Source organism: Salminus brasiliensis, chromosome 8, assembly GCF_030463535.1.
Source record: "Salminus brasiliensis chromosome 8, fSalBra1.hap2, whole genome shotgun sequence".
Lineage (NCBI taxonomy): Eukaryota > Metazoa > Chordata > Actinopteri > Characiformes > Bryconidae > Salminus > Salminus brasiliensis.
Genome location: NC_132885.1, coordinates 12061131 through 12076193, shown reverse-complemented (window position 1 = coordinate 12076193; position 15063 = coordinate 12061131). Strand labels below are relative to the sequence as shown.

General features: G+C 39.7%; 1 protein-coding gene across 1 annotated transcript; it reads right to left on the bottom strand.

Annotated features, from left to right (window-relative positions):
- Positions 1 to 677: 677 nt before the first annotated feature.
- On the bottom strand, positions 678 to 14843 carry heg1 (heart development protein with EGF-like domains 1). Its single transcript, XM_072685637.1, has 13 exons — positions 14406 to 14843; positions 8922 to 10679; positions 7535 to 7633; positions 6966 to 7088; positions 6383 to 6480; positions 5793 to 5842; positions 5377 to 5531; positions 4360 to 4494; positions 4226 to 4268; positions 4089 to 4126; positions 3887 to 3974; positions 3613 to 3790; positions 678 to 2792 (listed from the first exon to the last, which is right to left on the bottom strand). The coding sequence occupies exons 1-13, from the start codon at positions 14689 to 14691 to the stop codon at positions 2649 to 2651; spliced, it is 3195 nt and encodes a 1064-aa protein (XP_072541738.1). The 5' UTR covers positions 14692 to 14843; the 3' UTR covers positions 678 to 2648.
- Positions 14844 to 15063: the final 220 nt, after the last annotated feature.

The following is a 15063-nucleotide window of genomic DNA, read 5'->3' as shown; positions in this document are numbered from 1 at the left end:
AGTCAGTATTTTTTCTGAATCATCATCGCTCACTCTTAGACAGTGCAGGTGGTGGGAGACAGGAGGATGACAGCCAAGCTGGCATCCATGCTAGAGAACAGCTCCCACCCCATGCATGAGCCTCTGGCAGCACTGGGCAGCTCTTTTGGTGACTGGCTGCTTCACCCCAAGTGTGTGAAGGAGCGGTATCGCAGGTCCTTCCTTCCTGCTGCTGTCAGACTCCACAACCAGCACTCCTCCCAGCGGACCACATACACACACACTTAACTACAATACAATACATGTGCAATTAAGGGTCATTTTGCAATTATCTGTAAATAATATTGTTTTTTCTCTTTACTAGAAGGAATTGTTTATATAGTGATAATTTATCTACGTTTTGCATCTGAGTGTCTTGCTATCCCTTAGCTGGCTCTGACACTGTGAATTTCCCCACTGTGGGACTAATAAAGGATTATCTTATCTTCAAAAATAATACACTGACTTTGCCTAAAATGTTGAAGCAAATGTTTCATCTTTAACTTCAGTACAAGATCATTTTACTTTCTACTTACTGTGTAGAAAGGTGTGAATCTCACTAATATGTGTGAGATTCATCAGATATTAGTGAATCTGTCCTGGACTGAACCGCGTCTGTCTGTTAGAGGTGTAAGAATGAAAGCCCATGAAAACATGAATCATCATTACTGCTTCTTTATTTAAATATGTCTGACTAAAACGCCAGATTTAGGTGACCATCCACAGAGGAGGAAAGAATACTGGTACAGGTAAAAGCATATCTCTGATATTAAAAAGCATTAAGCTGCTGACATATAATACATCTAGTACATCTAGAAATATAGTACATCTAACCACACATGCAGGAGATAACAGGTAGTTGCCTCCAAATTAGGCCACTTTCTTCGCCTTCTGTTTCCTTCTTGCACAAACACCAAACACGCTCACAGTGGAGATGGTACTTCCAAACATGCAACTGAATCGCATGTGTATCTGGAAATGACATTAAGTTAGCGGAATAAATTAAACAACATGGCAACACTTTTCTTTACTTATCACGATTGCAGTGCCATTAACTGCACTGTGTAAAGAAGCAGCACCAAGCGCATTTCTGTTCAGTGAAGGCCCTTAAAGGTGGGGTCATCAATTTCAACTCAGAACATTTAAAACATTTTAGAAAAAAAATATTAGAAACATTTTTTCTAATATTTAATGTTTTGATAGAAAGTTCTCCTCGCATTTCAGCAGCTGTCAATACACTCAGGCATTGTTAATGGTCCAAATAGGAGACAAAAAAGAAATGACAAAAAACAAAAAACCCAAAAACAACAAAACAAGATTCAAGCTATCAGAACAAAAATACAATCTACACGTCTGTCATACAGGTTATGGATCCACAGTGCATAAACTGTAGCTCACAAGCTTAAGGCCAATTTCCATTTTAAATTTTTTTAAATGTCATGGACCAAAAAACCACAAGATCAGTAATAAAAAAAGAAATATTATGACTAACTTAAACCTCACTGTGAACCTCACTGTGTAAACCTCACTGTGGTTTGCTGGAGAAAGCTGGAGGGGGCTCCTTACTAAGGGCATTAAGAATGACACCTTGCTCTACAGCCACCAGACAGGGCTGGGTTTCCTGAAAGCAACTTTGCTTATCGAGTAAGCATCACACAGAACACTCTCTACCTCAGTTAAGGTAGTGAAAATCTCCACATTGCCACTATTTTGCCCAGTACATCCAAAGTAAACAAAACGATCTGTGGACAAGGGTAATGCTAGGTAGCTAGATAGCTTGAGAAAGCTGATGTTAACTAGCCAGTTAGCTGTGGCAGCACACATCCACATGGTTTTGAAGAGAACAATCACAGTCTGTGTTTCAAAACGGCTACTGTCAGCTAAATTCTGACAAAAACAATGACCCCACATTTAAGTGAATGGTAATGACCTGCTCTGTCCTGCTACATCTACTGATAACATGATCTACAGCAATATACCCGTGCTAAGCTCAACGGCTTCCACAGATTTTCTACAGATATTATTCTCCTCTCTCATCTATAGAACATACAAACTTACAAAACTACATGCAAATGCAAACAGAACTGCACACACACATTCACACACACAAGTTTAACAGTCATGCGTACGCAATTTCACAATGTGTAAATGTGCATCATTCCATCCGTATAAATATGTTACATTTATGGCTTATTTCGTTTTCGTTTAAGAGTCGGCAGTGCAACACTGTATTTTATAATTATAATTAATAACTGTGTTTATACTGAGTGTAATTCCCCATTTATCTTGATCATTTCACAGTTCAAGGAAGTGAATACGAAATGGTTTTAAAAAAATTTAAAATGAAAAAACACAAAGAAGTGAACGCAACCACAACCTGAAAAGGCATGCTGAAGGCCTTCAAATCGGCCTGATCGGAACTCTATGGCTTTTCTCCAGTCTGCCTCAGATAATTGTCCTTTCCTGCCAGCTCATTTTCATGCCAGCTCATTTTCACTTCCAAAGGCCTTTTAGTGGTCAGTGTTGTCCAGCTTCGTGGTCAGCATCACATCTCACTATGCACCTGTCACAGCGCTCCCAGCAAGAGGCCCCGTGCCCCAGTCTAAGGCAGTTCTGCTGAGTTGGGGGCTTCAGAAATAGTCCCTCCTTCGCGAGTCATCGCTGATGAATGACGGGTTCCACTGTGCTGGGTAGATGCAGGAGTGGCGTGAACCAGGGAGGCCGGAGAACGGGTAAAGCCCATTCCTCTCCAGGTCAGCGTTCCGCAGAGCCGGCTGTAACCAAAAACAAGGGGAACCAGTATTAACCATGTGAAAAAAATATCCAAATGATTTGAGTATCCAAAGATAGAAAATAATTTTGTTGCCCTGCATAGAATGGGGAAAAACACTGACCTGAAACACTATCTATTAAAAATCTGTTTTTAATATATGTATATTTTCACATTTTTGCCATGTTTAGGGAAAGTAAATGTAGCTAGAACTGTGTTTTCCTCTGTTGTTGCAGTGCTCGAAAAAGTAAAAACTTAATCAAACAGGGTCTCCTTCCAATTGGTCATGCCTGGTACCCCTTCAAAAGGAGGTGACTGGGGGAATCCTTCTGCATGGACAGCTGCATCGTCAGCCTGTCTGTGATTTCACTCTTTCATATGCGTTGTATGAACAAAAGTTTTGGGACACATTACACTGAATATGTAGGCATTAATATGGAGTTGGTCCCCCTTTGCAGCTCTGAAACACTGCAGTTATTGAGTCAGCAGAGCGTCGGAGACATTTCTGCACTTTGCTCCTTAGCACTCGGCGATCCCGCTCTGTAACTTTAAATGTGGTTCCTAAACACTTCCACTTTTAAATAATACCACACACACCCTGGAATTTACTGAATTCAATGAATAATAGGTGTGTCCCAATACTTTTGTCCACATAGTGTATTGTACATTTGTACATTTGGCCATTAGCTTCAATTAAAGGTGAGTTCCAAGTCAACAAGTTTTCACTGCTTTTTAGGTAAATGGAGAACATGTCAAATTGTCTGTGTAAATAATTAAAGTTAAATAAAGTAAAACATGATTAAGCAGATAACTTGAGAACGTACAGAGTAATATATATCAGTCATCTGTAATAGATTCTTTGTGCTGCCATTTTCTTGCATCTCAATCGTCTCCCTGCCCCACTCCATAGACACACGGCTGCTCTTGGGAAACTCAGCATAAGGAGACATCTGAAGGTCCCCACTTTTAAAGATGATTTTATTGATGTCATTCTTGTCTTTCCTGTAATAGAAGGAGAGTGCCATTTGATTTAATGGTCATAAAACCTCAAATTTATCATGTCATTTTAATGAATGTACATTACGAGTAAATGCGTACCTGCAGCAGGTGACTATGAGAGCGATGATGACTATGAGTAGCAGCCCCCCAGCAGCAGGAGATACCACCTTCGCTATTAGCCCATAAACTGTTAAATAAATTAATAAATTAATTTTAAAAAAGCAAGTTGCCTGGAAAAAGCAAGACATTATTGTCTAAATGTAGATTAAAATATACATAAGACATAAAAAAGGCCACTCACAATTATTGCAGTTGAAACCACCAAATCCAAATGTACACCTACAAGATAATACACATTATATAAATCAGTATTTTAGAAAAAACAACATGAAAATTGATGCTAAATTTAGGGAAGCATTGTTTAGTCTTAACACTCACCCCACACACGTTCCATTAACCAGCTCAAAGCCATCACCACAGTCTGAAATATTGGAATATCAGGGAATGACTTAAGTAAGTAAGTAAGTAAAGTAAAAGTCAATTCAGTTTTAAAATCACAATCCAGTTTTTACCTCTGCATGTGGTGTCCTCTGGGTTCTTTTTGAAAAAGCCTTCATTGCACTTGCAGTAAGGAGTCCCATCCTTATCATTGCATTCAGAGGATTGGAAGTCACATCTTTTTTCTTGCTTCTGACACAGACTGTCCTCTAAAAGTAGAACAAGAACTCAAACTGAGACAAGATAAGATAGTCCTTTATTAGTCCCGCAGTGGGGAAATTCCCAAGACATTAAGAAATCAAGCTTATTTTATTCTTCAGAAAACCTTATTGTTTCACCCCACTTACTACATTATAGAGCCTAATTAGAATCTAATATATATATAAATATGTATATAAAATACATATAAATATAATATAAAAATAACAGCATGATTCAAATTTAAGTCTTGGTTTGTTAAAAGGGGAAGGAACATAGAACATACACAAGAGGAAATCCACAAAATCTTAGAGACATGCACAAGTAATGAGCCACAAAAACAATTTCACCACCAGTTTTGAACCAACAGTATAAGATACACTAATGAATGTATAACTACAACTGATTGTTGTATTCTGTACTCAAATCCTGCAAGACACATTTTTCCATTTTAATATCCAGAATGTCAAAGTAAAGACCTTGTGTGAAGGTTGGATCAACAGAAGGGGTAAAAAATTCTAATGTATTTATTCAAAGCTTAAATGTTTGTCTCTCATCCTGTAAAGGTACCTTTTTGGAGAAGCAAGGTTTTCTTCCTATAGTGAAAATATGCTTGGGTACACAAATGTATGGGTTTTCCCCATTTACTCATTATAAGAAAACAAGTCATAATGGGAATAAGCAAATCAGCATAGCAAAAGTGTGAATAAAATCACCCACTGGTTCCCATTAAGAAGTTTCATTTTCTCTGATGCTATGTTAATATTGCCGGAGCCAAGATGACTCAAAGTGAACATGTCATTTTGCAACTTGTAAAGCAAAACAGAAAGTACACACAGGGTAGGGTATAGTGCCGAGAGTGATTATAAGAATGTATGGAAAGAAAACTGTACTTTGATAACTGAGCTGGTAATGAAGCTTGAGGTTGCAGCGTGAGTTTGGCTTGCTGCAGTTTCTCAGAAATGCCTGAATGTTCCTGTCAACCTCATCGCTGGTCACATTCGCAGACATGGAGAACATGTTCGAAATATCCAATCCCTTCGAATTTCTGCACATGAAAACAACAAGGTCAAAGGCGCTGTCTGATAATCAACACAAAACAAACATACCATGCATCAGTAGTTTTTTTCTGTAAACCAGCTTAAAACAGGAATTGTGCAGGAGCTATCAAAACACCTGTTCTGTTTCTAGACCGCTAATCAGTTCCAAATGTCAAATTCCTTTAAAATTAATTGAAAAACATTTTTGTCGGGCGTTTAATATTACTGAGCTAAAATGTCACATTTGATCAAATAAAATATTAACTCACCGCAGGATAGATCGTCTATAACCATGCAAAACAGAGAGGGAGGCATTGAGCTGGAAAAACACAAAATGAGGAATAACTAGGTGAGGTGAGGAATGACTAAATCACACTACCATTCAAAAGTTTGGAATCAATGCTCTCAATAATATGAAGTGCTAGTACTGTGAGCTTTTAAAGGTTTCAAATAATTAGGAGAATGATCTGTAAAAATTAATTGTAGATGTTTAAAACTTTGTACAGCAGCAAGTTATAATAACAGAGAATGATTAATATAGCAAATCATTCCACATGTTTGAATGGTCCACTAAAAGTCCATTAAAACTTTTGAAATAAACAATTCAGTTTAATTCAATAAAACGTTGATTATACCTAAGAAAGTCAAAGAAATTTTAGAAAGTGAAGTGATGTTACTAGATGCAGTATGTTTCATTGAATGAGATGACGGAGAACATTGCACCTCTAATACATTTAGTGCAAAGGGTAATTAATGGACTCAATACTGCCATGACTGACCGGTTCAGCACAGCTTTCTATAAAATGATCAGAGATCATTTTATAATCAATCAGGTTTTACATGGTGTTTTAATACATACCAGCTGTAGGATCTCCTTGTGGAGATCATGAGGTATTGCTGAGGTGCTACTAAGGTGCAGAGAGCTGTTCACACTGAACTTGCCTAGGAACGTCTTTGCTGTGGGGAAGGATCAGACATATTTTTTGAGATCCAAAAGACAATAAGATGAAAAAATCTTATAAGTCATTCTGACATCTAAGGTGGAAGGTTTACTGTTCTGCCAGTGTTACAATAGGAGGTCTGCATTGGCTTGATTTTTTGTATAGTTTAAAATGTAACCTTATAATTAAAGGACAAATCAATTTAGTGCAATTAAGTCATGTCTAGTGTAGTTTATGTTGCTTCATTATGCACATGTATCGTGTTCCAAAAGACGATTAGCGAATAGCCAATAGTAATAATCTAACCTCCCAAGCCCGCTTCTCTAAGCTACCACCAAGGAAAAGCACCCTCCCACCCACCCACTGTAACCTGCCACCTGTTGGTTGTCTGCCTGCTTTGACTGTGGTGCTGCAAAACTAATCCCACCCACCAACTGCTGCACCGATCATGTGGGACTGTATTTAAACCTGCCTTGTGCCGACCTCTATTTGACAACCTACCTTGAGTGCAGCTGCGGCCATCCTCCATGTCATAGCCCAGAGGACACTTACAGCTGAAAGAACCATTAGTGTTCACACACTCTGAATCCTCAGGGCACGGGCTGCTCACACATTCGTTCACATCTGCACAACAGAGACACGTCGCCATTATTCTTTTTTTCTTTAAGCAGAAAAAACACAAACATTTCTTGCTCCTGGGTTCCCCCTACAGTTGGGAAGTGGAATTTGTGCCTTGAGCCAAAATGACTAAAAATGGACCCCTGAGATATACAGAACAGACACTGAAAGTGAAAGAAGTTTTGGGCTGTTGAAGTAGAGTAATATTACAGGATTTTACACAAATATTACACAGTGGTAGGCATGGGTGTTGTCCTGCCCGCTCCACCAAAGTGACACAGTGCAGTTAGCTATTCTTCCTTTTAAAGATCAGTGGAGCATCTTGATGTTTTTGAAACTATTATTATTATTATCATTATTATGTAAGGTCAAAATGCTACCTAATGTCATTTTAAATACACAATGTCAAATGTGTGTTTAAGAGCAGATGTGTTCCTTGCTGAGCTTCTCACCCTCAGTGCAGGTGGCTCCTGTCCATGCGGGCAGACACTCACACTTGTAGCCACCCTCAGAAGTCTGCACACCCCTGCCTCCATTCGCACAAAAGAGACCTGAAAAAAGAGATCACAGGACTCAGTATGAGACACCCTTATACTGCTAGTAAGGTGTGAGTTACCTCAGTGCTGAGTAGGGAGCATCATTAAGACAGTAAAATGAACATTAAACAAGCAGTGTAATAGTTCAGGATATTAGCATTACAGTGAGTTTGGGAAGGCAGAGCAGTACTTCACACTGACATACAACACAGTTTAAAGAACCAACATAATGTTGTAAACATTTTATATTATTTCAGCTTAACCAGAAAACATGTACCTGGCATACTTTCACATAATTTCTAACAAATCAAAAAACACTCCTGCAGTTTGGAATCAACTGTGGGATTAGTAATGGGTTGTTTATATGAGGGTCTGACTGAGATCTGAGCAATTATATTGTGTTTAAAAATCTGATAAACTAAAACCTTTATAAAATAGAAATCCAAAATATCAATATGGAGCTACATCTAATGTTCTTAGTTAACAGTGCTTTACTAACATATATGATTATCGTTTCTCATATCATATTGTCATAAACTCAAACAGCAGAAATACAGTCTGAAATAATGTCCATTTATTATTATTGTCACTTTTGTAATTTACCTTTTTTGTTTTCATAAAAAAAAAACATGCTTACAGTTACATTTTTAACATAATAACTGTAACTCTACAACTATCAGTAATATAAGCGGAACAGTAGAAAACATTTATTGGGTTCCCTAGTGGCCAATCCAAGCACCCCCCAAAAAATTGGTATGGGCCATGTTGTTGGTACAGTACGTATTTGCATGTTATCATAAATTAACCAATGCCAATAAAACTTAAAAGTTGTCAATATATTGGTTGGGTTCTATTGTAAACACAACTTACACAATGTCCATTTAAATATGAAATATCTGGTAAAATACCAGAAACTACTAAAATGCGTCCTAGACAGTACCCAAATCCTCTTAGTCAATTACGGACCCCCACATCAAAATGTGTATCTATTTCCAGATATTTTGTGTTCTTTTTCTCAAAAAAACGACATTATTGTTCGAACATTAGTTTAAAATCCTTGAATTTGTTATTGATGCAAAATATTTGTTTGGTAAATCAAAACTGGTTACTGGTTACAAACAAAAATCATGTTGACAGAATCTGTGAAAGCCGTGAACCATTACACCTCTAAGATCTGATGGCTATCAACATGTATCTGCTACCAAAATATTTAGAAAATGTAAAAAACTGAAACTTTTGGTTGTGGTGGTGTAGTTGTTTAAGACAATAATTAATATGTGGTTGATTCAAGACCTTTACACACCAGGAGTTGGGGTGGACATCACAGGAATCTGCGTGGTTGTGGCTGCCACCTGTGTAAGGTCTCGGTCAGTGCTCTTTCCTGTGGTCACAACTGCAGAGCTTGTGGTAGGGGCACTCTTACTGTAGGACGCAGTTGTGTGTCTGCTGTGTGCAGTGGTGTTTCCTGGTGTAGCAGTGCTGGTCTCAAGGTGCAGCGTGCTTACATCAGTAGAAATATCTCCAGGTTGGGATGAACTGGGAGACTGGGGGGGCATTGCTGTTCCAGTGGTGAGAGGGAGCTGTTCTGTGGTGGGTGTGGTTAGCATCTGAGTGGTCTCTATGGTTGAGTGTGTCATGTGGGGTGTATGTGTGTTAGCAGCAGTGCTGGGTTGGAGCTGATGTGTTGTAGGTGGAGCTGAAGTGCTGGTGCTAGTGCTTGCCAGGGTGGTAGGAAGGATAGTGCTGGCTATAGTGCTAGCAACAGTGCTAGCCACGTATGTGTCCTCCTCAGTATGCTGCGGCCGCTGGGTTACTGGTCCCGCAGCTGTAGTCAGCACTTCTGTAGTTTCTGGTGGATGACTGGTTGGGGGGATGAAAGGTGGCTGCCCTGAGAGGAACTTGGAGAGGGAATCATCCATAATGGTCAAAGAGGGGGGTGCAGTGGTCAGGGCTGGAATAGTGGTTTCATCCATATAGGTTTGAGGCCCCTCTGGCTTCTTGCCTTCTTCTGTATAGACAGGCCTTGTAGAAGTCTCAGTGGTCATAGTTTCGCTGTCCTGGTGCGACATATTTGTGTGACTATCTTCTGGGGACACGGGTGGAGTGACGGAGGGTTCAGAAGCGCTGCTTTCTGTATAGGATGTCCCACTGGTGGAAGAATCTGCTGCAGTGTCTGTCTCACTCTCAGAGCTACTGACCACAGTGAAAGGCAGAGTAGAGTTACTGTTGCTGTCGGTGCCATCAGAAGTTGCCTCAAAGCTTGACCCTGTGACGCTGGGCTGTCCCATATGAGACTGGGTGCTTTGAGAGTCATCGGGCACAGACTCAGACGCAGTCTCTTGGGAAGCATTTGTGGTCAGATGATTTTGAGATGTTGCCCTGGTATGATCACCTTCAGTGGACAAGGCATCCTCAGTGTAGTTCCTACCTACAGTGGTCTCTGTCCTCGACTCTCTTGATGTAGTGGTAAGCGGAACCACTTCAGAAGAGCTAGACTCCTCCGTGTACGAAGACGTGCTGTTTGATATGATGGACAGCAGAGTGCGCTCTCCAGCACGGCTGATTGTGGTGGATACGTAGGTGCTGTCAGTATGTGAAACCGACTCTGTCGTGTCTGTGATGTCCTTTTCTGTGACAAATTTTTCTGTGATGTCCTTTTCTGTGGCGAATTTTTCTGTGATGTCCTTTTCTGTGGCGAATTTTTCTGTGACGAATTTTTCTGTGACATCCTTTTCTGTGACGAATTTTTCTGTGACGTCCTTTTCTGTGACGTCCTTTTCTGTGACGTCCTTTTCTGTGACGTCCTTTTCTGTGAGGTTCGTCACAGTGAGGTTCGTCACAGTGAGGTCTCTTTCAGTCCTTGTCTCAGTTGCAGGCTGCCGCTCTGTTGCTAAACCCAGATAGGCATCGGTTATGTTGGCTACTGTAGACGGATCTACCCACTCGGTGACCATGGTAGTGCTGAGTTCGGTGCCGGAGCTCAGCAGCTCGGTGGACACTTCTGGACCACTGTGAGATGTCCAACTTTCCGTGTCCGTAGAGAAAGAGTTCTGATCAGTGGCTGTGGAAAAGCAAAGCATAGATACTTCAAAAACAAGTTCTGAAAGGCCTTTAAAGAAGTATCAAAATATATAACCATTATCTGTTAGTTCTTTATAGATCATCTACAGACGTTTCAACTGTAAACTACCTAGGCCCTGTTTCCCATTTTAGTGTTTAGATTATCTTAACTGGTGGAGAAAGTGTTATGTGTTAGGATGAAGTTTCAGTTTGAGTTTTATTCAACTTGAAGTTGCAAATTTAGTGTGAATGTCAGTTAAAGACACGATAGGCATCTGCAGGGAACTCTTCAAATAAAGTGTTACCATAAACGTCTGAAAGCATGTGGTCTTCCTAGTCCCTTCATTCCATTTCAATTGTAATAAAAAGCTTGTCTAGTCTAGGTCCACCTTCTGAAGGCGACCATTAAGACATTTGTGCCAAACAGCCAATCAGAAAATTCCATAGGGTCACTTACTCCATACAATTGACTCATTAGTTCATTTCCCTGCATAATGCATGGCGTGCCACTAGGGTGTGTCTTTCACAGCCAGGCACTTTGAGAATCTCAGGAACCATTACAGAAGATGTTTTCAGAAGTGACTGCGGATGTAATGATTTTGGGTGGAGAACAATTGGCAGCCAAACCCGTCTAAGCTAACAAAAGCCTGAGCCCTAAAAATGGCGGTGACCCGACCCTTTGGGAATAGCTGTTTCCTTCCTTGCGCTGACCCAGCAAAGTCCATGATACAATAATGTCACTCTCTACACGGAGTTCATACACTGTTAACAACATTATTAACAAGCACAAAGTCTAGAGAGAGAGCACATCACACATATCTACAATATACAAACATCACTTAAACAGCAAAATGCTCACTATTCCAAGCATTTGGAGAGGTTTTTTTTTAATTCGCAAAAGTCCCAACTTTACATAACTTCAAGGCTAATACATAAATACAAAAATTAACAACATATCACTGTCACACAAAAATCTAGTATCTCCAAAATAGCAACTTTACTGAGGAAGGAAAACAACTTTCTAACTTTTAATCAACTTTTAGTCAAAGTGAAAAAACTTATAATCCAGAGTCATCCATTCATCATGAAATTGTGACTTTTTTAGCTACTAAAAGTACAACAGAAATGAAGGATTTGCATGTCCGCAACGATACAAGTTCCCATGATGTACAAAATCCACTTAGGCCAAGTCTGAAACCTTGACTTTCTCATGTGAACCCTCTTCCTCTAAAACATTTCTGAACAAGCCATGGACGTGAAGCGTTATATACGATGTGTAGCCAGTTTGTGCATTCTAATCCAGGCCAGACTGGAACACAGGCACAAGCCAAATGTAACATGGTCACACAGCTGCTGCAGTTTCAGTATGTTCTTGGCCAGCTAAACTTAGTTCATCATTTCATGTTAATCTTTATATGGGTATTTCAAATAGGTTTAGATGGCTAAATTAAATATTTCCTGTGTAATAAAATAACCTGTATTAAATTGAACCAATGAATCATTACAAACCGCACAGCAATGCCAATGAATGTTCTGCTTGGTTCCAGAGCGGGCTTCAGGCAGAAGCTCTGAACTGGCTGTGTTTAAAGGAGATATAAACTATTGTTGGCTCTGAATAACGTGCAGCTTTGTCAAACCATATGTCCCAGAATAGTGTGCATCTCTAACAGCTGAATCTGTATTCCTAATGTCATACACAGTTGAATCTGCATCATGATACATAAGCAAGCTAAACATTACAGACCTAAGCAGGTTCACAACAGGTAGAGATGCAGTCATTCTGCAGAGGTGATGCGACAGACTGACTAACCACCTGGAAGTCAAATCATCTTCTGATAGAGCTTCCTTTATTCTTTAATTTCCTAATTAAGATTAGTTTAGGATTAAGAGAAAGATAAGCTGAGATGTAAATTTGCTTCAGATTTATTTGAATCTGTTTCACTAAACTTAAAAGTTCTTGAAAGCTTCTGCTTCTGGAACTCTCCAAATACAGCATTATCATCAAAACCTGAATGCAGGCTAGTACCTACAGTCCATCTTGAGTGCTGTAATAAACATGTCTAGTGCACATCAACTACCTGAACTACACTATAAAGACAAATCAGTCAGAGCATCCCTTGGGGTCCCTTGGTCCCTCAGCTGATTAGTTGCAGAGGGCCTCATTCGTTCATTTCCCTAGTTAGATGTTAGAAATCCCAATTTCTACAATTTATAAAATGTTTATAAATCAGTATAGGACCATGATTCCCATTGTGGGAAAACAATTTTTATTATTATTATTATTATGGTTGTTGTTGTTATTAATTATTATTAATATTATGACACAAAATATCTAAGTATTGCACACATTCAAAGCATCCTAAAACCATTCTTTACTAATGACGCAAGAACGCAAACGTTTGAGTTTCAGTTTGAGTAAACTGAGTTTGAGTATCTAAACAAAAACTGCAGTTCTATCCTTAGTACATACAGCATCTATCATCCTAGGAATATAAGTATGTCAAACTAGGCCTTTCTCTCGTTTAGGAGTAAAATAAAATGACAACCATAAAATGAATATTATCAAACAGAATAGGAGGTAAAGCTCAATGTCCAAATGGTACCCAGAAAAAACTGATTCCCTTCCTGACATATACTGTTCTTAACTAGTCTGGAACTAGTCATTACCTACCTCTGTACACTTATACTGAAAACAGCCTGAGGTCTCAACAGACTGATCCCATAGACGTAGTGTTTAACAAGGGCCCAATGGCCACTGTTGGCTACTAATGCCCTAAGTGGTAAACACACAGTAAGAGCTCTGAATGCCAACCAACAGAGTTGCAGTGTGCAGCAGTATTTACATACTTAGCATAGTGGTTCATAACTAATCATTAGTGTGTTTAAACTGTTCAACTGCAGTTACTGCAACCCAGTAGAGGAAAGATACTGTGCCTATCCATATCATTATCCTGCTGCTTATTTACTTATTTAATCATTACTATTGGCTCATTATGATGATGCTATTTTCTTATTACCTTGTTCACTGTAGTGAGATGTGTTAGAACTATTTTGAATATCTACTTAATGAACAATATTTAATAAACATAATTAGATACCACACAATACCACCTACATATTAATAGTATGTTAATATTGTTGTTTATTTACTTACTGAATGATTACTATTGGCTATATTATTATGATGCTATGTAGTTATTACCGTGTTCACTGCAGAGGGGGTGTGTTATAACAGCTTTGAATGTCTACTTAATTAACAATATTTAATAAACATAATTAGATACCACACACTACCACCTAAACATGAATAGTTGTTTTATTAATATTGATTATTTACTTGAATGATTACTATTGGCTATATTATTATGATGCTATTTTGTTATTACCTTCTTCACTGTAGTGGGGGGGTGGTGGTGGTGAATGTCTACTCAATTAACAATTTCTAATAAAAATAATTAGATACCACACAATACCACCTACATATTAATATTATTGTAGTTTATTTATTTGTTAAATGATTATTCTTGGTATCTACTAATAATAATTATGGTAAAAACATATTTATATTTATAAATACTACCCTACAGTCACAGTGCAGCAGTGTATAGGTACAGTGTGTATAGTTAGTACAGTACAGTACAGTCCAGTCCAGGCCCACAGTAAACTGCCCCTCATCAGTTTCTCCTCCAGCAGGGATGCAAACCTGCCTGAGCGACCCTTCACTTACCAGTCCTGGCTCCCCTCTCCCCAAACCCAGGGTGGGTATCCGTGAACTCTGCTGTAGAAAAGTGTCCGAGGCTCGGAGCAGTGGACTCTTCTGGGGAGGTCGTCAGACTCCTCAGCAAACCAGTGGTTCCTTCCGAGCCAGTCGAGTCCGAGAGAGTGAAATAGGCTCCCTCCGTGAGCGAGCTATCTGTGCTCGGCGAGAAACTTCCAGCAGCCGCTGCTTTCAGGAGAGTCAGGATGAGCAGGGCAAGCACACGGCCAGGGCGCCGCGCCGCACGCGCTTCCATGATAAAAGCCACCGCGAACTTCGTGATGTAAATAAGACGGAAAAGCGGTCCGGGCCACCATTGGAAAACTGGATCCCTCAACAAGATCCTCACTCGCTAAACTCCCCGGAGAGTTCCTGGAGCTTCATTTTCCTCAGTGTGCGGGTTTTTTATTTCACGGCGCCCTCCATGAGGCACAAGCTGAAGACCACTGTGACTCCGCTCCTCGTCAGGCCACACCCCCTCCCTTAACATAGACCCCGCCCATCACCACAAACGCCACGCCCCTCTCTGGCTAGGTTTCAGTCTTAATGGACAAGCGTTTAGCAGTAATCTGTGCAAGGTGGTCTGTAATGTGTCCGGAAATATCCGGACACCCCTTCTAATTAGGAA